The sequence below is a fragment of the Gallinula chloropus genome, assembly GCF_964237585.1.
Source record: "Gallinula chloropus genome assembly, chromosome: 1".
Classification (NCBI taxonomy): domain Eukaryota; kingdom Metazoa; phylum Chordata; class Aves; order Gruiformes; family Rallidae; genus Gallinula; species Gallinula chloropus.
This window is the reverse complement of record NC_140085.1, coordinates 199,860,389-199,883,992: the sequence shown is the minus strand read 5'-3', so window position 1 is coordinate 199,883,992 and position 23,604 is coordinate 199,860,389. Positions and strand designations below refer to the sequence as shown.

Genomic DNA, 23,604 nt, shown 5'->3' with positions numbered 1-23,604 from the left:
CTCAGACCACCACCCCCCACTCCCCCCCATCCCCCACCTGCCCCCTTCCCCACCTCCCAGGGCTCACTTTTCCTCCTCACAGACAAGCAGTATGTAGGGAAACTGCACTGTATGGACTGGTGCAGGTAAGAGACATAGCTGCCCAGCACAGAGGGCTGTGGCAGGCCCTGGATGTCTCTTCTCACACGCTGAGTTGCCCTTGCCTCCCACCCACCCTGAGAAGTCCACACTGACGAGCAGACAGGTGCCTCTTTTTTATCCACACCCTACTAAAGAAGACTTGAGGAGACAGAAACCTGTGGAAGAGAGGGATGGAAGATCTGCATCTGGCTATCCTGATGTACAACCCTTTTGCTGGTCAGAGGGGTGGCTCCCCTGGGCACAGTCTCTGCCAGCATCCACCCCTAACCGAGGGTGAATTTTCAGGATTGGGGTACTCCCATGTTTTCTAATCATGTTTCTCCCTGAACTCACACTGTCCCACACTTTCTGAAAGAAGGACAAGCACTTTGTGGCCGAAGAAAGGAGACAGCTCCCAGTGCTTGTCCTGGTACGGCGGGATGAGATCCGGCCTTATTTTCCAGCGTGGTCACCTGAGATGAGCCCAGGGGATAAGAGATGCTGAGATGCTGCCGCCCATCCCCGTCACCTCACCCGCAGCATCACCACACTCCTGTGGACAACAAAGTCACTTTTAACACCCCGAGGGGAAATTTCCCTTGCGGGCACATGTTCCCTTAGCGATCACCAAAAGAAAAAAGAACCCCACCGCCCTCCCCCGGGTGTCCCGGTCCCTGGGCTCGGCTCCTGCGCTCCGGCGGGGCGCTCCCGGGGAAGCGGCAGGGCCGGGCCGGGCTGCGCGGCCCCCGCGGCCGCCCATTAACGCTCATTTCCTGGCTGGGGCCATGGCAGGCGGCCGGGCAGCACTTTCCCTGCCACAGCCAATTGCATCTTCAATCCGTATCGGAGGATCGCGGGGTGTGAGGCGTGGGAGAGAGCCCGGGGGCCGGTGAGGCGGGAGCCGCGGGGAGGTGGAGGGGGGGTTGTTGAGGGAGGGTGGGAGCTGCGATCAGCCCCGGCGCCGCGGCAAGAGGGGGAGAAAGAGGAGGGAGAGAAGCGAGGAAGAAGCCTGGGGCAGGGAGCCCCCGGGGTCGGACCGCGCTGGCCGGCCCAGCCGCTTAAATGCAAGCCCTGGGGCACCGGCTTCTCTCTGATGAGACCGCTACAGGGCTGCCGGGGCGTCGTCGTGGGCACCGTCACCCTCTGTCTGGCTGCCGGGTGGGCTCTGCAGAGTAAGTGTCCCTTTCCCCCTCCGCTTCCTACCTCGGCCCTTTCCTCCTCCTTTCCTCTTCCTGCTTCTCGCCGAGCGGACCCCGCGCTCCCCCCGGCTCAGCTCCAGCCCCAGGTCTGCGCGGAGCGGTGCGGGGAGCCCGGCCGCTCCCCCGGGGCTCCGGCCCCGGATGACCCTGCTGGGCTGCCGGCAAGCGGCGAGAGCGCTTCCGAGAGCTGCCGGGGGCGGTGGGACGGGACTTACGGGGGCTCAGGCAGGCATCGCCGCTCTCTGCAGGCTGGAGGTGGTCCGAGAAGCCGTGTCCCCGCTCCCGCTGTTCGGAGAAAGAAGGGGAGGCCGAGTGGTGCCAGCCCCGGGCTGCAGCCCGGCCGTCGGGGCGGGGAGCCGGGGCCGCGGAGGGACGAGCCCCAGGCCCGCTACCGACGGAGGCGGCCCCCCCAGTATTGCGCCCCCACTCCCTTTCCCAACAACAGCGGGGGGCTGGCAGGGAGAAGGAAGCAAATCGCTTCCTACCCCGAAGGGTGTCGGGTCACGCTGGGAAACGCAGCGGTGAAGAGGGGGAGGTGGATTTCATCCCAGCACCCCGCGGGGAGCGAGTGGGGACGGGGCAGCAAGCAGGAAGCCGGGTGGTCCTCTCCTAGGGAAGGCTAGAGGAGGCTGCAGCCAGCCCCCACACCTGGGAACTGGGGTGGGTAGTGACACCAGCAGGTTTGGTTTGGACACGTTACGCCATCCCCTTCATCATCAAGGTGACATGCAAGCAGAACACCAAAGGCCAGAGGAACTGTCCCCGGAGATTGAGAGGCCTATTTTAGAGCTGTTTCCCCATTTTAGAGCTCCTGTGTTGAGGCCTCTCACTACCAGCCTTTCCCACCTGCTCCCCACCATGCTGCAGACCCGGCGGCATTGCGAGGGCCAGCTCAGATACACAGAGCCAGCCGCGCTTCCAACTTGACTCTGGGCCAGGTGAATACTTCAGAGTGCAGCGGCAGTGCCTGGGTCAGCAAACTCACCCGTGCCCTCTTCACTGGGCGTGAAGGGTCTGGTTCTGCAGGCAGCAGAGCGCGGTGGCCTTGCACAGGGCAGGGGTGATGTTTGCTCTCCAGGCTGCCTGCTTGCAGCTCTGTTTGGATTAGACCGGTTCAGGTGATCTCGGGGATGGTGTATTAAAAACGTTTTTGAATAGTTATTGCATGGCCTTTTTGGCTTTGTGTGCTGGGCAGGGACAGAACATATTTGCAAAGAATTTAATGGATGATTTTATTTTTTTTTTAACATTTACCTTGCAACTACATATTCAAAACAAAGCCTTGCCTTCATCAAAATATAGAAGGGTCACCCTTGCGAGAGGCTCAGCCCCTGTCTAATCAGAAGCAGAGCAAAAGGCCTTTAAATAAACACACGAACCAACAAACAATTAGAACAATTTGCAGCGATTACCGGAGGTTCCCGTCTGTTCTGTTTCTGTAGCTGGCACAAGCCCCGTGTTCGCAGCTCTGGTTAGTCCCTCCTCCACACAGGCTGAGGGCAGAGCAGCTTAGCCGAGGATGCACCGGGCTACCTGGGAAAATATCGTGCCCCTGCAAGGGGACAGGCCAGCGTGAGCGTGATGATGCCCACAAAGGGAGAGTCCCAGGAGTGGTCTCTCGGATCCTATCTGGTTAAAACGAATACAGAGCTTTCTCTGGCACTGGTCACATAGGTGAGGACCTGGGAGTCAAACTGGCTTCTGGAGCTTCCCTGCCTTACCTTGAGCAGCAGTTTCTGAAGTCTGTTAGCGATCCCAAAGAGAGCAAAGTCACCTTTTAGTTCATTTACCCATCTCTCCCCATTCGTGGTTGCTTTGGGGTTTTGACCATGGGGCACTTACTTTTTAATATAAGATTAAAAAAAAAATAATCTTTCCCTTGGAGATTTTTTCCCTTTTCCTTTTTTAACCATTGTTTTCCCTGAAGACTCTGTAGAACCTCCAGGATCACCCCCAAGGGTGCTGCTTTGCACTCCTTCAGCACGGCGGAGTCCCTCCCTGCTGGGCAGGACACTTGCAGCTCAGCATTACTCTTTCAGCTCTGCTCTTGCAGTCAGGCAGTTACACCACGTTAGGAGAGCAGGTGGGCTGGTCCACGCCAAACCAGGAAAAGGCATCCAGCAGTGAGGTCTACCCCGTGCTTTATCTGCCTTTTTCTGGTTCGATTTTTGCGGGTAGATAACAGGATTTCAGTTTCTAGCCAAGTGTCTCAAACACACCATTAATTACAGGCACAAAAAATAAAAGGTAAGCCAACTGCAATCTGATGTTCATCCAAATCTTCATGCAGAAATACCCCCCACAAGCAGAAATTATTGCAGTTACACATTAAACTAAACGGTCGGTTCGGTTTCACAGTATAATGAACAGCTCCATAATCACATCAGCAGGAACTAGGTGGGAATTAAATATTCCTACACGTGTATTTTTCCCTGGAAATCATCAGAACACCAAGTCCCTGACTTCCCATGAAACCTTTGATGACATGTGATTTATCTGCACTGGCATGTAACTGGCTGCCTTTACGAGGCTGTTATTTCAAATGTTGATTACGTATCCTGAAAATATGGTGAAGTCCTTGCCAAGTCTTCACATACTTAAGCCTGCTATGGTACTTGCTTTTGGGGGATGGTAGTTAATGAAAATAATAGATTACCTTGTCCGTGGTGATTAGACTTTCCATTTAAATGCAAGATTTTAAGGAAAAGCCAGTTACTGCCAGATACAAAAGCACTGCACAGTTGTCAGAAAATGTTATGCTCCCTCACCCAAAAAGACTCTTCCAGGAAAAGTCTCCTCTTGGGTAATGAAACACACTTGTCCTGTATGGTGGAAACATTTCTTCTATCTATCAGCAATGAAAAATGGGTATTTAGTCTTTAATTCAAGTATGTATGGACTTTATGGACTAAAGCTAAAGGAGGGAAGGTTTAGATTAGATATTAGGGGGAAGTTTTTTACAGAAAGAGTGGTGAGGTGCTGGAACAGGCTGCCCAGAGAGGTAGTGGATTCCCTGTCCCTGGAGGTGTTCAAGGCCAGGTTGGATGGGGCTCTGGGCAGCCTTGTGTAGATCCAGGCCTGGAGGTTGGTGTCCCTGCCTGTGGCAGGGGGGTTGGAGCTCTATGATCCTTGGGGTCCCTTCCAACCCAGACCATTCTATGATTCTATGATTCTATGATTCTATGTATGTTCTTTTTATAGTCAGCAGAAAGAAAGAGAAACCACAAACCATATTCCCCCCTCTTTCAAAACAGACCACTGAGATAGGTAGGGTGAATCACACTGCAGAGGTCCTATCCTGCCCTGGCTGGCTGGTGCAGCATCACCTCCACATTCATCACCCTCCTTTGTCTTTCAGCTCCCCAGGGAGTATCCTTAGTGGTTCCACAACCCAACATCAATGCAACAGTGGCACAAAACATCCTCCTCTCAGTTGAATACTCTTGCAGAGGCGTCGCCACCATTGAGTGGAAGCATGTGTCAAGCTGGGGCACCACCAAAATTGTTGAGTGGAAGAGTGGGAATTATGTCAACATATCCACAGTCTACAAAAACAGAGTGACTACTTTTGAGAATGGTTCTATACAGCTTCTGAACGTGGGCATGAGAGATGCTGGCTACTATTTTATCACTGTAACGGAGGAGTATGGAACCAACACCTATGGCACCATCATAGTCAACGTTTATGGTACAAACCAGATGAGAGCTCTTGGCTTTACCCTGTGTTTAAACATGAATCTACTCATAATCAATTTTGTAATTTTTGTTTCTGTTCTCCCTGCAGAGGTTATTTACGAAGATTTACATTTTGTAGCAGTTCTCTTTGCATTTCTTGCTGCAGTATCTGCCATTCTGATCTGCTTCATGTGGCTGTGTAATAAATCTCTGCACCTATTCCAGAAGAAGACAACACACAAACTAACAGGTATCTCTCTAAGAATGCAGCCAAGGTATAGGGTTTTCAAGTCTGGGTTTTGAGCTTAAATTCACTTGTGATTTGAGTCATAAAGGGGCTAAGGAAGGACCGAGAAACAAGACTGGAAGGGCTCAGTTTAGCTATCCTGTTGAAATCCTCACTAGCTGAGGCAATGGAGCAGTAGTTGTGTAGTTACACAGTGATCCACAGGACATCTACCTTATACATTTTATATCAGAAACCACAAAACTCTTCCCAACATTGCTAACTGCAAAACTGAAGGAGAAAAGGCCAGAGCTTCAATATCCCCCCGTCAGAGGGCAGGAGACAAAGTCAAGAACATCAGCGATACTATCAGGGTCAGCACCAGAGGGGCATTTCCTAGGGGAAAATACTCAGGTGTCCCTTGGGAGCAGCCCCCACCTCACTTCATGCAGGACTGTACCCCTCCCTCTCATCTCCCCCTTTCATCTGCCCTCAGGTTTGATCCAGTTGCAGACTCCGATACACACTAATACCAAAACCACACTCCTAACACATGCCAAAGACACCAGGCATGAAAAGCAGATGAAGGGAACACAAAGGCTGCACAAAAGAGAACAGTCACATATTAGAGAAGACATTTCCAAGCCACAGCCAGGGATATGCGGCCTAGGCAGCAAGCCAAGTTGCCACGCTGTAGGCCTGGGCTCAAGCTCTGGGCACATCCTTGGAACAGGTTTCTTCTACCACTTCAAAACATCTTGGGTGTTTGCCTCCCTTCTTTGTAAGCACAGATCCACTAGTTGTTTCTTGCCCTGTAGGTAAAAGGTCTGTGTTTTTTCTCTAATAAGTGCTGCTTAAGCTGTTACATTACAACAAGCAGCCTAAGTATCAGTATTTTACTAGATTAACACAGGTACTCAAAAATCCCAAGGGTCATGGCCCAGACTTTGTCTCAACTCTGCAAAACCTGATATGAGAAGAGAACAAAATTGGCTTGAGTTGTATCTTCCTTTCTGCTGCTCAACTGCAGCTCTAAGAGTCACTGCTATTTCCACAGTGCACACACTGCTCACGAGCAGTAGCTGCTGCAGATGTTCCTATCAAGCCAGAAGATACAGGCTTTTGTTTGGATAAAGCTACATCTTCCTCTAGTTAAAGCCAGTCTCCCCACAGAATCGAAGGCAGTTACTTGGCAGAGTTCAGGAAAACCACAGTTCTGGAGACTCACTCTGTCATACCCCAGAATGTGGTCTGAAGCAGAGACCTAACTTCTGCCCCTGTGCCACCTCGGAGGAGTCCTCCTCTCAGAGGTCCATGGTATAAGGATGGGCCCTATGGACTTCGGTTTTCATGGTGTGTTGTCTTGTATTGGAGGAAACCAGTGTCACTTTAAAGATTGTGAGGGACTCTTGATGCAGCTAAATATTACAACAAGATCCATTTAAAACCTAATTGTAGGTGAGTAAGCTTGAGCTAATATTAAAAAGTTCAAAACGTCTCAGCTATTAACACAGCATTGTTAATTTTGGAACTCCAGCCTTCCAATCCGTTTCCCAATCAATAATAATGTCCTTTTCTTTGCAGCAAGTACAACTGAAGAGATTGAATTGGAAACCATTGAGTGTTAGCCAAGGACTGTCTCGTAACAAAAATAACAATTCTACCTCAGGAGAAAGTATTGGCAAAGGAAGGGAGAAGAAACCCAAAAGGTAAAATGTTTGTGATTACTCTAGAAACCTCCCAACTTGCGAACTAATTAGACATTAAAACAACAGTGTCTGATGGACCTGTTTTGACCTGTTAATTTTTTTTGCTCTGCTAACCAAGGTCAAAGTAAAAAAAAGATGCTTTCATGCTGAGCACGAACACATTTTTGTGGCTAATTAATAAAATCGACAGCCTCTACTGCGCTTAAAAACAACCAACCAACCCTCAGATCAACCCATAAAGGAAATGATCATGGTCTTGAAGGACACCTGTACTTTGGCTACAGCAAGTCTCCTATTACAGACAGAGCAGCCATTAGCATCCTTCAACATAATAAATTTAATGTCTAATTACAGTATTACATTAAAAAATTAATTGCAAGGATTGAATCTTGTTTATTGCACCTCTGCTGCTACTTTTGGGTGTAAGGAATTTCCTGAAGCTCTGAAGACAAACTGTAATTCTTCATGAGACAAAACTGACTTTGAAACAACGTCGGGCTGGTCAAAGTTCTCCCACTTACGTTTCCAATTGTTTACACTGCCCCAGGGATATTAACACACATTTTATGACATTACTGGAGAAGGCTGTTAAACAAGGAACCTGGCACAGGGACCAAACAGAACGCTGCCTATAATGATCAGAGGGTCAGATAAAATACCGACACACCACACCAGGGGGGGTTGCTCAATACTAAGCAGTTTCATTGGGAAAGATTTCGAGTCCTTTGCAAACTGAGCCCACTAACAAATCACAGAATCACAGAACTGTCAGGGTTGGAAGGGACCTCAAGAGATCATCGAGTCCAACCCTGACTGGGAAGAAAAGTTAAACTCTGAAGCTTAGTGTTTACAAAGATAGTTCTGAAATTGCTCTAGTTGAGAAGCCACCTTTGCTTTCCTAAGTTGTAAGAACATGTGATCTAACCAATGTTTTCTTGAGCCTGTGTATTGCACTTTCATTTCCACCTGCAGATCTGCTGGGTGGAATAGCATTTGGTTTTGTGAGAAAGCACTGGAATGACCGAGCTGCAGAGTATCCCCTTTTGCTTTTGTAATGAGAGGAATTTTGCAGTATGAAATAAACTCTGAAAATACAAGAGATCATGGACTAGTCTGTGCCTCAGGTTGCCACGTGGCTTTTTGAGCCAAACTGCTGCTGCCTCTCATGCTTCAGCTCACTTCACAAAAACCTTTTATGGGCCAGGCTGAGGGAGCTTTCCCCCGGCTGGGGACGATGATGCTCAGACACTCAGGTGCAGAGGTCCTATGGGTTAGATCTGAGAAAACAGAACTTCTTGCCAAGTGTGTAATGATGCTGGGAGGTGTAATCAGGCTCGTGCCAAGGCACCCTGTACACTTTACTCATAAAAAGTCATCCTGGGATTGAACTGACCTTTCGCCCGCTCAGAGCTTTGGGTACCACACTCAGGTGGTTGCTCCTTCCTGCACCTAGAACAGGTCCAAAGAGGTGAGAAATTAAAAAAATAATGCTTCCAGCTACAGCTCACCTTGGCAAAGCAACAGCCAGATCTCACTCTTCACTTTAAGTATGTATTATCAGCCTTCTGTGTCTGTGAGTGACTAAGCTTTGATGGGGTGGGAGGTCCTGTTTATCCATCTCAGATTTGTTTTAATTCCTCAATTTTAGAACTTGAATGTGAGGATTTTCATTAGGCTGAGCGGAGTGTGTGGGTGTATATGCATGTATATATCAGGTGCTCTGCTTGTTTGTGTGCTTGTTTAGCGTAGCACCATTATAATCTGCTAACATGCACCTGGCTACTGTAACTGCCGAAGGGAAAGTCAGGAAAAGGATACACACGTGTGCATTGCTGTTCATTGTAGAGATCATTTACACTTTTAAACTACAGCATTTGAAAGCCGGGATGAAAGGAGGAAATGACCACTTAAAATTCTGTTTAAGATGTGCTGTAACAGCAGGAAGGAGTTTCCAGCTAGCATGGTTGTTCTCCCAGCTTGGCTAAAGATACAACGACTTCAGGGACCCACCCTTGGTATTGATGCTGGTGCCCATCTCGCTTTTAGGTAGTGATATCCAAGACGAAGGACGGAGATTAACAAAGTAAGTTAGCCTGTGTGACAATTCCTCACCCACAAAATATACCTGGAATTTAACATGCTTACTCCACAGAGTTAGGGTCACTTACAAAATACTCACACTTTGTGAAACTGATGTTTGTCAACACGTGTCACTGATGTTGGTAACATTCAATACACAGAACAGGAGGCCAAGGTGCCTGTGGCAGTTTCTCACTGTGCTGGAGGTGCCCAAACTACCTGAGGTCCTAAGGGAAGCTGCTGAAGTGAAAGTTTAGAAACGGCCAAGTCATTCTTACTCCAGTTGTAAATTCTATGCAGAACAGCAGCAAATTTAATATTGAGAGCATTCCAAGTATCAAAGGGCTTGAGCCATTTTGCATTTTCATTTTAATTAAAGAGATGTCCAAGTTCACAAGACTGCTTGGACAATCAATTGTAAAGGTCTTTATTGGCCACTAATGCCTTCATTTCATCTCCAGAGATGCATGACCAAGAATTTCAAGACTGCCCCTCGGTTAGAAGTCTCATCAGATGTTTCCCATTACTATTAGGAATCCCTGTGCACTCAACAGTAAAACCCAGGCTCACCAGGGCCCTAACCATTCTTTTTCAGCTAGGCCTGGAAGTCTTGACAAACATCTTCATTGCTTCTGTGTGGTGCTCACGTTTCTGCAGCACAAGAGGTGTCCTCTTGCACTTGTTTCTTTTCAGAACAGGTCAAATCCTGCAACTGAGAAACCCTCCCCATCATGGGCAGGGACAGCTTTCGCTAGCCCAGAGTGCCCCAAAGCCCCATCCACCCTGGCCTTGAGCACTGCCAGAGACCCAGTGGCAGCCACAACCTCTCTGGGAAACCTGCGCCTGTGCCTTACCACCCTCACAGGGAAGAATTTCTTCCTATTATCTGATCTAAACGTCCCCTCTTAATTTAAGCCCATTGCCTCTCATCCTATCACTACTCTCCTTGCTAAACAGTCCCTGTCCCTCTTTCCTTCAGGTACTGGAATGCCCCTGTAAGGTCTCTCTGGAGCCTTCTCTTCTCCAGGCTGAACAACCCCAACTCTCTCAGCCTGGCTTCAGGCTCCAGCCCTCAGATCATCTTTGTGGCTTCCTCTGGACAATAATGAAGAGCTGATTTGATGAGAAGACTATCACTGCATGCAAACTCATTCATTTAGGTTGAGAACACTGAAGTGTAAAGTTATGTTTAAGTTTCATAGGGTCACTTACTAATTATTAGTATGAGGGGGTTTTTTGCAAGAGTCAAAGCAGTCACATAGAATCAGACGCACAAGGCTTTTGGCTCAACTCTTCACCAAGGAACAAAACCCCTCCCTGCCTGTAATAACACAGAGCCTGCTAGCCAAGCAACAGGGAACCTGGCATCACTTTCACCAATCTTTCAAGAAGATCAAGAGACTATTTTCAACTAGTAGTTTTCATTTTCCTAGGTTGTGTTGGGTAACATATCAGCACCTGAAAAGCAAACCCTTTCTCTGTCACAGTTAAGTTGTACAGAAGCAAGCACTCAAGAAAATGAGATAAGATGTTCCTTTGCTGTCAAACACCAACAGAAGTACAACAGCTGCTTTGGATACACACTGAGCAGCAGCTTCCCACAAGCAGTTAACTGTAACTCTTTGTTATTGCTCAAGAATGCAGCGAAGTCACAACTGTCACCATATATGCACAATGTGCTACTCAAACACGTTCTGTGTGCAAGAATTTCTCATGTATAAATGCACACAGACTCCATTAACACACAATATGGACAAATTTATATACAAAAGTTTCATAAAGACCCTTAATCATAAAACAAAAGCTTTATGCAACATCTTGCTCAAAGACTCAATAAATCTACAATTACAACCAAGGAAGACAAAACCAGTTATTTTTATTTTACAAGAACTCAAAAGAGATGATCTTTGGGAGGACATTATTGTCTCCCTGGATGACAATCAGAGACAGTACAGAAAAAACCCCAAACAGCGTAAGTGTGGAGATGCAGGGTTTACTGCATGAGTTGTTTGCCTCTATTCAGGCAGGAATTTACACAAGTCACCCACAAACTTGAAATTCTGTGAGTAACACCTTTTCTTCTATGTATTTGAAGGAAAAAAATCCCAAGGACAGAAAACACAAAGTAATCAACACCAGATAGGCTCATCCACAGCTGTCAGAGAAGGTTTACCACAAGCTGTGACTTTGTAACTCTCAGCAAGTTGCTCAATAAATCTCAAAAATAAATGGGTCAGGTAGAAGACAGGTCAATATACAGACTCCAAGTCAAGAATGTCATGCAGTGAAGACCATTCTGTGGTTCTTGAACTTTTGTCTAGCCTTAATTCTTGATAAGGAAGCTCTGCTTCTCCTCTGTTGTTCTAGTTCTCATCAGGAGTCCACTGGCTTCCACAGGGATAGCCATTCCCTGTGGTATGAGCCACTAAAAGGTTTATCGACAGCACAGTTCAATTCTAATAATCTTTCAGAAATACTTGCAAACATGTATTGAGAAAGGGGAGGGGCATGAGAGGAAAGGGAACGGCTCTGAGCTTTTATATACCAAAGGGCCTCTACATTTAATTGCAGAAAAGAAAACATTCATCAATTACTCAGCTATGTTACTCCAGAGAGAGCAATCTGCAGAGATAGAGCTAGGAGGAACTTTTCCCCCAAAGTCCTATGTTATATGTAACTGAAAAAGGTTTTATTACAAATGCTACAATGGACGTATCTAAGCAGGAAATAAATTCTGCTTTGCTCTCCTGTGTGGCCCCACAGGTTCCATTTCTGTTTGCTGCAAGGGCAGTGGGCGTTGGCAGCACAGATTCAGAGCCCCCAGGGCGAGGCCGGTGGCTTCTCAGCAGGGAGTTAAGGCAGCCATGAGGAGCTCCATTTTATACACAAAGTTACGGCCTTCCATCTTGTTCCACTGGACTTCCTTGAAGGGCCCTCGGAGGTGGTTCCACTTGTTGTCCTGCAGTACGTCGCCCTTGGGGAGATCCTTGCACTGACTCCGTGGAAACTGAACCATGACCTTGCTGCCGCTTTCCGGGCCGTTACGTACTGCCACGAACAGAGATTTTTATGAGCGTTTATACACTGCAGGAATTTCTCCTCTTAAATACCCTCCTAGTGTATACACATCACTCATACTCGATTTCAAACATGCTGACAGCAGCCACGGAAAATATCTGTCTTACTCATATGTTTTTCTCTTAATTTTCTCTCTCTAGTCTCCCACTTCTTTTTGTTGCTTTAGTGCTGCGTGATCTTGGTTACAGCAAACCAGAGAAACATTTGACAACCCCCCACGCCCCACCCCTTACAAACACATTTATTTTTCCTCTAACAACCACAGGAAGTGCAAAGGTTTCCTTGAAGATTTGTACCTTGGATGTGTTCCCCACCATTCTGTTGAAAACGTGATAAACGAGGTACTTTTTCTAGTGGATTTATCTCAAATGGCCAGGAATGAAGTCACTTAGGATAGCTGTTGCTTTTGATCACACCATTCTGTGAGACTGGTGGAGGGGTGGTGGTATTCTAACAGATAAGACTGGGGTTTGTGTTTTGATGTTCAAATATTTTGCCATAAATTGACATTATTCTATAAAAGTCTAGAAACTGTCCCAGAAAATACTTAAAAAGCCTGTAGAATTCTCTTAAGAATGTTAAGATTCTCCATACATTTGCAATATAAAACACTACCTGAAATGGCATAGTCTCCATTTGGTGATGCTACAGTTATAGCTGATGCGTTGCCAATGCTTTCCACCGGCCCCAGACCAACATGATTACTGAAACTCAGCACATGCCATCCCATAACTTTTGCAAGCTGCTGAACTGCATGTACTTGGTGCTGTGACATCTGAAAGACAACAAGACATTCGTCCTCTGTTCAGTATTTGCACACCACACAAAGAATTGCTTACTGGTTTTACAAAAAGCTTTTTTCCTTCTGCTCTCCAGTGGTTATGTGCAAAAGTGACTTTGTCTCCAAAGTTGTCTAGTTTCAGGAGTTTAAATGCTGATGTTTTTCTGTATCGTGACTTAACACTTGTAACAAGGAAGTATTTAGTACTCTTCAGCAGTTCTTCATGAACAAGCCTGGAAACACTTGACCCAAAAGAAAAACCCTCAGCAGAATCTGTTTCAACTTGTTTTCTGTGTCCTGAAGTTTTGTGCAGCTGCAACAAGGCAGTAGCTGTCATTAAGAGACCTGTGTTTTGCCTATTTATAATGCATAGTAGGGAGACTGTTGCTTCTGAATAAAACCAGCAGCTTGCTCTGAGCAATTAAGAAAACACAGTTCATTCAAGTATCAGCCGATTTAGTAATGGCTGATGCATAGAGAACATTAACAAGACAATGCTGAAATAACAGTCATTGTGAGCTCGTTAAGATCTCCACTACAGACAGGACTTGGTTACAGTAAGTTTCATACACTGAGCACCTTGCTGTCTGCTTTGACTCTTGATGACTTGTTCTGAAGTAAGCAAAAATCTAAGTGCTCCCATAATGAGTAGCATAAACAAATATATTTTAAATAGGAGAGGAAAAACATTATTGCTACTGCCCTTAGTAAAAACTGGTGTTACACACTGAAAAATACACTCATCCACATTCCTATTTCCACTGTATTTACTTGAAGATTTCTAACACATTTTCTACATAGATATAAAGGCAAGATTCTAACAGCTTCTGTTTTTCAAACACTACCAGAAAGGGAATAAGGTATATGAGTCTACCTGAGATAAAAGGAAATCCTGCAGTTCTTGCTCTTGATGGGACAACGTAATAACTCTTCCATCTCTGTGCACAACTCTGATCTGTTCAATCCCGATGTTCAGCTGGAGTTGAATGGACCTTTGAAGGCAAGATGCATATTTAATCAAAATGCATTACAAAACTTCAGAAGATAGGAAATAACATAGAACCAACAAGAACTCTAAGATGAGGATGGTACAAAGCTTATGAAATACAACAGCAACTCCGAACACTTCAGTTTTATCACTCACCCCAAAAGTTGCATCTCTACCTCAGGAGATATTCCATGGCATGTTCCCAGACCTGGTCCACTGTTTCTCCAGGTCAAGGAACCTCCAGAGGTGCCTCACAGCTCCCTGCCTGCCACTCTGCACAAGTTTCCTTCCAGAGGTAAAGGGCAAAAAGGTGCGTGGACAGGGCCCGTTCTATCCTGCAACCAAGACTTGGGCAGCATATGCATTCTGGAACTGAGACTGCAACCTGCACCAGTAACTACACTCTGCCCCACACTGTGGGCACAGCCTGACAGGACTGCTCAAAATGGGAAAACAAGTGGGTCATCCATTGTCAGTGCATTAATTAAGGCATTAATTCACTGCTGGTCAGCACACAGTCATTCACTTCTGGAACATGAAGTCTCTTTCGATGTGCATAACTACTGGCACGAATGGCATGACTTCCACACTGCAGTGTCTATGTAACCAAGCCAGGACAGCGCTTCCCAGCTCTCTGGGACCAACTGCAAGTTTAGAATCCAGCACCTACAGAGATAGCTTATATTCAGCTATCTCTATCCAAAGGAATCCTAAGCGGTTAGGCAGCTGCTTTCACCTTCAATTCCTTCTTTAAATGGCAACTGCTAGTTAACTGCTTACTAAATTTCTTCATTGAGTGTAAAGCGAGTGAAGACTTTTCTCAGGGTGGTTGTTTCAGCTCAACTCAGAAAAACAAATCCTCACACACAAATAACAGGCTCCTGCTTGTCCATCTGAAGAGAATCTAAACCTGTACTTCACAACTTGAATACACTCTGCCGTTGTTGCATTCTGCTACAACCAGAAAGGTACATGCCTCTTCATACTTACTTGCATATCTGTTCATATCCTTGAGAAGTTATTAGAACTTTAACACTGGATTCATAAACATCGTTTATGTTGGACCAGTGGGCCTGGATCTGAGGATCCTCAATCCGACTAGCCAGACTGTCAATGGTTCGAGCAGTTCTAGAAGGCAAAGACACACTCTACACAGTGATCTAGAGGGTTTGTGCTGTTATCTTGTTTAAAGGAAATTAATAGGTTATCAGTGTGTGTGAGGGGGGATATTTTTAATAACAAATTATATCAAATAATACAATACTACTATTGTTACAAGACAGAATTATGAAGGGCAGAAATTTGGTGTCATCAAAGTTCTATTTCAGCACCATTCGTGGGCTGAGATAAAAGCAGTTTAAGAGAACAGCAAAGGAAGAGAAAGAAGAAAAAAGACAGACAAACCAAGTGATGCACAATGCAATTGCTCAGCACCCACTGACTGATGCCCACCCCATTCCCAAGCAGCGATCAAAGCCCTGCAGCCAACTCCCCTGGTTACATACTCAGCGTGATGACATGTGGTATTGAACATCCCTTTGGACAGTTTGGGTCACCTGTTCTGCCTCTGCTCCCTCCCAGCTTCTTACACATCTCCTCACTGGCAGAGCTTGGGAAGCTGAGAAGTCCTTGACTCTGTATAAGCTTTACTTAGCAAGAACTGAAGACATCACTGTATTAGCAACATTATTCTCATCCTAAACCCAAAATACAAGACTATGCCAGCTACTGGGAAGGAAACGAACTATATCCCAGCTGAAACCAGGACAAGAGTGAAGGAAGAAGCACCTAGCTTTAATAAGACTGAAAAAAGATAAATTGTATTCTATATAATGGTGCAATTTATTGTTCATGTAACTTGTGAATAGCTTGTGACCTACCTGCGTCTCAAAAAGATGTGTTTTGCCTGCTTTATTATCTTCTCCAGAAGTCCTTCATTTGACTGCAAAGAGCTGATATCATTCTTGTCAAAAGCCTGGGGTCCTGCAAGTCTCATTCTCTTATGGCCAAAAGGTGCACTAGCTGGATGGGGCATCACTGTCGAGCTCAGGGTTTGTTTATGACACTGCAACAACAGATGGCAGAAAAGGAAGTTACCAAATAATGTATCTCCAAGAAATAACATATATACTACAACATGCTGCTTCACATTGAGTTTTTTAAGCATGTGTACTTACAAACTAAAGAAGCTGCACTTTTTAAAAACCTGGCAGCACTTTAAAGGCAGCTTAACACCCAGCTGTGCCTCCCCTGTCCATGCAGATCTTTCAAACCTCATGGAAAGTGGTGGGGTTTTTTTTTTTAATAAAAAAGGGGCTAGGGGGTAACAAAAATTTGGTAGTATGGCAGCAGCTCCTACTAAGAAGTCTGCATTGAATATCTCTCTGGGTAGAGACAGAACAGTCAAACAAAAATAAAGGAAGAAAGAAACTGAGGTTAAAGAAAGAAAAGATTTAGCAACCTGTTCCAAGTCAAGAAAGGAAATTCAGGATGGAGCTGGGCACTGAGCCAAAGCTTCATGAAACCTGGTTCAGTGCTCTACGGAGATAGACACATGAACACTGTGTCTCTGGAACATGGTTTCACAGCTGCTTGAGTACAGTTTTAAGTGTCTCTTTCCGGAACAGATGCAACCTCAACCTTCTACCCCAGGTTCTTCTACTAGGTTATATGAGAACCTAAAACACTGAAGCAGAGAAGTGGAACTCCAAAGAAGTGAACTTATTATGGTAACTGATTGTTCTTTCTTCATGGGACCACAGTCTGAACAGATGCTTGACTTAGCACTAGTTAGACACAAAGGAAAAAGGGAGCCTGATGAGCTGTACTGAAAAAACTTGCACAGCTTTTCTGAAGCGAGCAGCGAGGCCCGAGGTTAAGTAAAGAACCAGCGTTCCATGAAAGCATTAACTGGGACTCCCTAACCGCCTGCACACGCTAAAACTCAGCTGGAGGTTGCCTTGCACACATGGGAAGTGACTGGCCTCTAGTGGCACTCTGTTGTTACAACAGCACCAAACAGAAGGCTGAACAAAAGCCCCAAAACTCTCCAGTACTTGACCAGCAACGTGTTACCTCTCTGATAAGTTGATGCAAATTGTGTTCCAGAACATAGAGATGATCCTCTGGGTTCTGTTTTTCAGAGGCCGACTTCTGTGATTTTTTGTCGTTGGAAGAGTGACACAGAGAAATAGACAACTGCAAACCTGTAAAAAGCAGATAAAGGAAAGAGGAGAAAGAGGACATTGACAGCTTTCCAGCAGGATACTGGGAACTGCTTTTTCTCTCACATTTTATAGTCCATAGTTTTACAACCAGTACTCACCGTATCACAGAAAAATTAAAGAATGATGTTGGAGACCATAGCACCAAAGGCAAGAAGTGTAGACAGATTATTAAATCACTAGGTGCATTTCACACCAATTTCCATGATTCAATTCCCTCCCAAAAAGAAGAGTCCCCAGGACTTCATTCCTTCCCCAGAGGAGGAATGATTTACCATCATATAGAATCACAGAACCTGAGTTGGAAGGGACCCATAAGGATATAAATTCTAAGGGATCCAGAAACATAATTCTTTGCATGATTTCATCAGTTAGATGTGTGCCCACTGTAAGAACAGAGGATTCACCAGCCAGCTCTGAGCCACCTTGGTGCCGTTTAACTATCCTCACTGAGGAATATTCACCTCTGTTCTGCTGAAGACCCATTAACTCATGCCTTGGATTTCACCTGCATGCAATCCAGGAGCAACCATTTGTGCACAGCTGCAAACTGCCACGTGCACATGGACTTACATTAAAGTTCAGAGCTTTAAGTGCTACTGACAAAAAACCCACAATCACAAAGAACAGTCACCCAAGACCCACACAGTAAATTAGAAGCTAAAGGACATTAGTTAAATTTTTCCTCAAATTAGCAAGCAAAATTCAAATTCTGGAAAATTCTGTTTTTCAAAGCCTTTGAAAAACTAATTACTTCTTTTTTTAAAAGGTGTTTATAAAGGTCAGATCAATCAGAATTTCAGTTTGTGTTTAAGCAAATCACAATAGGTTAAGAAGTCTTTAAGTTTCCTACCTGGGAAAGGCTGGGAGATTATCTGATTTTTCACAACAATGTGAGGAATTTGTGATTTAATTTGGACAGCTTCTCGTGACAACTGGGCAAAAATTTCCTTACAAAGAAGAACATTCTGTGCTGTTTCCAACTTCGTCTGCCAGTGTGGAGAACCTGAGAAACAGAAATCAACGTTTGCAGTAGGAAAGAGTAAAGAGAAGCTACAAAGGTAGCTTAAAATACCAGATAGTAATTAATTGCTAAGATAATGTGGTCAGTATCCCAGCTGAGTATTTCACAGATTCACAGCACAGTTGGGGTTGGAAGGGACCTCTGGAGATCATCTAATCCATGCACTCCTGCTCAAGCAGCATCACCTAGAGCAGGTTGCACAGGATTCTGCCCACACAGGGTTTGAATGTCTCCAGAGAAGGAGACTCCACAGCCTCTCTGGGCAGCCTGTCCCAGACCTCTGACGACCTCAGAGTCTTTCCTCATGTTCAGATGGAACTTCCTGTGTTCCAGTTTGTGCCCATTGCCCCTCATCCTGTCATTGGGCACCAATGAGAAAAACCTGGCCCCATCCTGCTGGCATCCACCCTTTGGATATTTATAAGTATTGAGGAAGTCCCCTCTCAGTCTTCTCTTCTCCAGGATAAAGAGCCCCAGCTCTCAGCCTTTTCTCATATGAGATGCTCCAGTCCCCTCATCATCTTTGCAGCCCTTTGCTGGACTCTCTGCAGTAGTTCCCAGTCTGTCTTGAACTGGGGAGCCCAAAACTGGATGGAGAATTCCAGATGTGGCCTCACCAGTGCAGAGCGGAGGGGGAGGAGAACCCCCCAGAGTTGCAACTGCCTATTACATTCCCAGGCCTTTTGTGAACTCCACTTATGAACTTTCTCAGCTGCAGTTTGGTTTCAGTGATGCTTCCAGCTTTGTTAAATTAACTGTACAACAAGCCACCAAATGACATGAAATCCACATACGAGCTTTCAAGAGGATTTACAGGCCCAAGAGTCCGGTCTGAGGAAGTACCCGAGGTCACTCCTGTACACTGCATGAAACATCTACTTAATACAACACCCCATGTGCAAGACAACACAAACATCTGTGTCTCAGATCACTGTGAAATAAAATCCTGACGGCTCTTTTTGTCCATTTAAAAATTAAGGATGAATTTTTTAATCCCAAAGATTTATTTCCTTCACATAGTGCTGTATGTAAGATGAACCAAGCTACTACCTGTCAGGGCAGCTGCTAGTACTTAATGCACATGCTGCCAGCACATTTTCAGATTCAGGCAAAATGTACGAGAGGCAGAAACAACTGATGCATTTTGGGTGAAGTAAACGGACATTCAGTGCACCACAACACCTTGTTTTGCTTTTGGTTATGTGCTCAAACCCTTCAATGACTAATGGAAGGTGCTCCAGAGCACTTCTAAAATAAAATCCCAGTAATTTTGTTTAAGAAACTGAGTAAACACACGTGAGGAACTCCGAAAGCATCATCTTCCCAAAGCCCAAGCAGCACCCACACCAAAAACTCCAGTTTAAATAAGAATATTTTTGTTCATTCTTCTCAAGCTAGAATTTTTAAATAAACTTTAGATGCAAACCCACTTCTTGAGCACGTGCTCAGAAAACAATGTAGAGCTACCTATACCTGGTTTTGCTTTTGGCATGGGTCTTTTAAAAAGATTTACTGTCCCAAGGTCACCGATGTCTGGAGCTTGTTTCTGAATAGAAACCTAGGTCAAAAAAAAGAGAGAACACTCTTTGATGTGTGTTCTTTGTTGCAAGCATTCAAAGAACTAAAGCAAACCCACGCTGTATTATTCAAAATTTCTCTGGCAAACCTTTATATAGGCTGATCCTTCTAAGTCACTTGGAATTTGAACATCCAAAGGACAGTAATCCTCAGATATCTTTTTATCCAGGTCAATGTCAGTGTTCTTTATCACTTCAAATGTGCCATGATGAAGAAAAAGGGAACCTAAGAAGGGAAGAATAAAGACATACATACTAGAAAGCATCTCGTGCAAATAATGAAGCTCCTATCTCCATTTTTGAAGAATATTCATTTCTAAGTCTCCAAACCTCCATAGTTGCACTTAAGTTTCTTAATGAATTCTTAAGAAAACAGGTACATTAGAAAGTTCACTTCATCTTCTCAGTCCTCCAGTGTGTCATGCACAGCGTTTTACTCTAAGTCAGCCAGTAGTACTCAATAGTCATGGCAGAAAACTACGTCAGCAGAAGTTGGGAAGGAGAAAGAAGGTATTTGGTTAAAACAAGACAAAAAATAAACTGCCCAAAGGTTTGCAACCAAGTAGCTGAAGGTGCAACACCCCTACTGATTTGAAGGAACACTGCTGATGCCTGGCTTGCAGTCTTAAAACTATGAGTGTTCACTCTACAAAACCAGCCACACAGCGAGGCATTCAGGCGGGACTGGCAACGGCAGATGCCCACATCTGTCCTAGGTGTGTCCCTTCTACATTCAGAGCACAATTCACCTGGTTTAGGATAAATCACAGTAAGAGACATATCCACAGCTGCTTCATCAACCCAAGAACACTGAATTTTATAACAACTGGAGCCCAACATAATGAGTTTGGATGCCTGCTTTCTATCCACATCTTAAGCTTGGAGAGACTCTGTATTCATTTCTTCACTCCATAATTGGCTCTAGAACTCTGGGCTGGCTACCCTCTCTTACTGCAATCCATGACATGACACACGTTCTCAGCATCCTCTCTCACAAAATTAACAGGTACAATAAATGTGTCTTCACTCAGAGAAAAACACAAGATCCTCCTCAATCTTTTAAAAATGCTTTACAGACTACATATAGAGAAAAGCCAAAGATTTACAAGGCCAATCTGTCAAGTGATCACTACACTTCTCAATGCAGAATTGCTTCTATAAAGAGCTCTTCATTATAATCTCTCACAATCAGCTTTTAAAATCACTGTCTAGGAAGGGGGTGACAGAATATTTTCTCTGATAATACATTAAACTTCCTCCTTTTATAATTCTGTCTCATAACAGTATTTTATTATTTGATATTATTTGTTATTAAAAACATCCCATCTGTTTTTCCCCAGTTACAATTATGATTAATAAAACATAAATATCAGTTCTTGAGAAAAACAAAAGGCCCCACTGTATACCTGCACTTCTGTAGCTCAGATCACCAAGAATTTTGTCGCCCACTTTCCTCAGCTTCCAGTGTTGTCTCAGTCTCAGCAGCTCAGAGTTGAAGTCTCTTTGTCGCTTATTTTCCTGGTTTTCTGCAACTGATTTGGATAATCTTTCTGCACCTTTCAACAGGATTTGTGCTGCTCCAGCTAATGACTTCTTTTTTGAAATCAACTGCAGAAACTGAGGATTCTAGTAACAAATACAGAGAAAAGCTTCTTTTATCTTAATTCTTCAAGTATTAGTGGAACTGACAGTGACTGACAGCTTGCTGAGCACACTATGACACTTAGCTACCTAGAGCTTCCTGACAACGTTACACAGCCACAAGCAGTGTTTTGACCTACAGCTTCAGCTGAGAGGCCTTTGAAATCAGCCTCACCACCCATTCTCAGACTTCCACAGACCCATAAAGCACTGTACCATCATGGCCCAAGTAACACTCTACTATATCTTGTATATACCATATGTGAAAACCACCAGGGAATTAAAGTTTCAGTACCACATCATAAAGACTACCTAACTGGGTACAATATACCTGTTTTGGTGGAAGGGGGTCCTGCACAACGGGGTCCAGAGTCATGAACTTCTTATCCTTCACAATGCTGAGAACATCGTACAACACACACATCTCAGTCAAGGCGCTTCTTAAGTTGTTCCTCACTGAATCCCAAGGCCAGAGGGATGGCTGAAACTTTACCAACCCTAAAAAAAACCCAACCAAAAAGGAAAGCAAAACCGAGGATTGTTAAAAGGTATGACAGAATCAAAGGGATCGAGCCATTTTGCATTTTCAATTTAATTAAAAGAGATGTCCAAGTTCACAAGACTGCTTGGACAATCAATTGTAAAGGTCTTTATTGGCCACTAATGCCTTCATTTCATCTCCAGAGATGCATGACCAAGAGTTTCAAGGCTGCCCCTTGGTTAGAAGTCTCATCAGATGTTTCCCATTACTATTAGGAATCCCTGTATATTCATGACTAAAACCCAGGCTCACCAGGGCCCTAACCATTCTTTTATGGCAGCTAGGCCTGGAGGTCTTGACAAACATCTTCACTGCTTCTGTGCAGTGCTCACGTTTCTGCAGCACAAGAGGTGTCCTCTTGCACTTGTTTCTTTTCAGAAGGGATCAAATCCTGCAACTGAGAGACCCAACTAGCTGCACAATGATCTTATTATACGGTAACCACAGAACCACTGAATGGTTTGGGCTGGAAGGGACCTCAAAGACCATTTCATTCCACCACCACCCTCCCCACCATGGGCAGGGACACCCTTCACTTCAGCCTTGTGTAGATCCAGGCTTGGAGGTTGGTGTCCCTGCCTGTGGCAGGGGGGTTGGAGCTCTATGATCCTTGGGGTCCCTTCCAACCCAGACCATTCTATGATTCTATGATTCACTAGCCCAGAGTGCCCCAAAGCCCCATCCAACCTGGCCTTGAGCACTGCCAGGGATCCAGGGACAGCCACAGCTCCTCTGGCATAAAGGATGTTAAAACATAACCCCGCTGTAACGGCACGAAACACAACGTATCGGCATAAAATCCCGACTGTTCCTTTCCACCGCGCCGCCGCGACGCGCGCGGGGCTCACTCGCGCCGATCCTGACCCGGCCCCCGGCCCACTGCGGGAGCCGCGGCCCGGGGCGGGGCGGGCCGGGCCCAGGCGCCGTGGGGCTGCGGGCCGGGCACCGCCGCAGCGCCGGCTGCAGCCCCGCAAAAGAACTCAGGCTCCGGCCGCGGGACGACCGAGCGGGAGCCGCGGGCCCGCCGGGCCTCACCTTCCTCATCCTCAGCCTCGCCCGGCTCGGCCCAGGCGCGGCTCGCTGAACCCGGCTCGTCCTCCTCGGAGCCGGAGCCCTGGCTGAAGTCGATGCGCTGCGCCAGACGCGCCAGGTTCTGGGACATGGAGAGCGGCTGCAGGTAGGTCTCGCTGCCATCCAGCCCCACCTCCTGCACCTGCTTCTCGCACGCCGACTCGATGCTGATGCGCACCGCCGGCACGCCCGCCATCTTGGGGCGACCTCCGACCGCGGGGCGTGCGTACGGACTCCCCCACCGCCGACTACGGGTGCCGGGAGGAGGCCGGGCCGGGCGGGCTCGGCTCTCTTCGGAGGGTGCTCGGGAGGGGGCGGGGCCGTACCGCGGGCGGCGCGCACAGCGCTGCCGGCCTTGGCTGCGGCGCCACCGCCAGGCGCCGTGACGACAGGCAGCTGCTTCCGCTTCGCGTCCCACCGCGCGAGCGAGCAGGGCGGGTGCTCTCTTGGCGTGACTTGCGGACAGGAGCTGGTTAACTGCCAGCTGGGAACGCTGCTTCCCTGCAGGAGGGACTGGAAGCTGCTGGAGAGTGTCCAGAGGAGGGCAGCGAGGGTGGGGAGGGGTCTGGAAGGGAAGCCTTGTGAGGAGAGACCCTGGGTTTGTCCAGCCTGGAGAAGAGGAGGCTGAGGGGAGACCTCACCACGGTCCGTGGCTTCCTGAGGAAGGGGAG

At 46.2% G+C, this 23,604-nt stretch overlaps 2 protein-coding genes across 2 annotated transcripts; one reads left to right on the top strand and one right to left on the bottom strand.

Annotated features, from left to right (window-relative positions):
- Positions 1-1,213: 1,213 nt before the first annotated feature.
- On the top strand, positions 1,214-7,429 carry VSTM5 (V-set and transmembrane domain containing 5; the record flags this gene model as incomplete). Its single annotated transcript, XM_084263823.1, has 4 exons — positions 1,214-1,292; positions 4,678-5,007; positions 5,104-5,244; positions 6,805-7,429. The coding sequence occupies 4 exons, from the start codon at positions 1,214-1,216 to the stop codon at positions 6,846-6,848; spliced, it is 594 nt and encodes a 197-aa protein (XP_084119949.1). The 3' UTR covers positions 6,849-7,429.
- Positions 7,430-10,864: 3,435 nt separating this feature from the next.
- Positions 10,865-23,144, bottom strand: MED17 (mediator complex subunit 17). Its single transcript, XM_084273281.1, has 12 exons — positions 22,898-23,144; positions 21,653-21,819; positions 21,087-21,306; positions 19,770-19,906; positions 19,577-19,661; positions 17,933-18,085; positions 16,931-17,061; positions 15,736-15,920; positions 14,846-14,983; positions 13,742-13,859; positions 12,702-12,861; positions 10,865-12,056 (listed from the first exon to the last, which is right to left on the bottom strand). The coding sequence occupies exons 1-12, from the start codon at positions 23,127-23,129 to the stop codon at positions 11,851-11,853; spliced, it is 1,932 nt and encodes a 643-aa protein (XP_084129407.1). The 5' UTR covers positions 23,130-23,144; the 3' UTR covers positions 10,865-11,850.
- Positions 23,145-23,604: the final 460 nt, after the last annotated feature.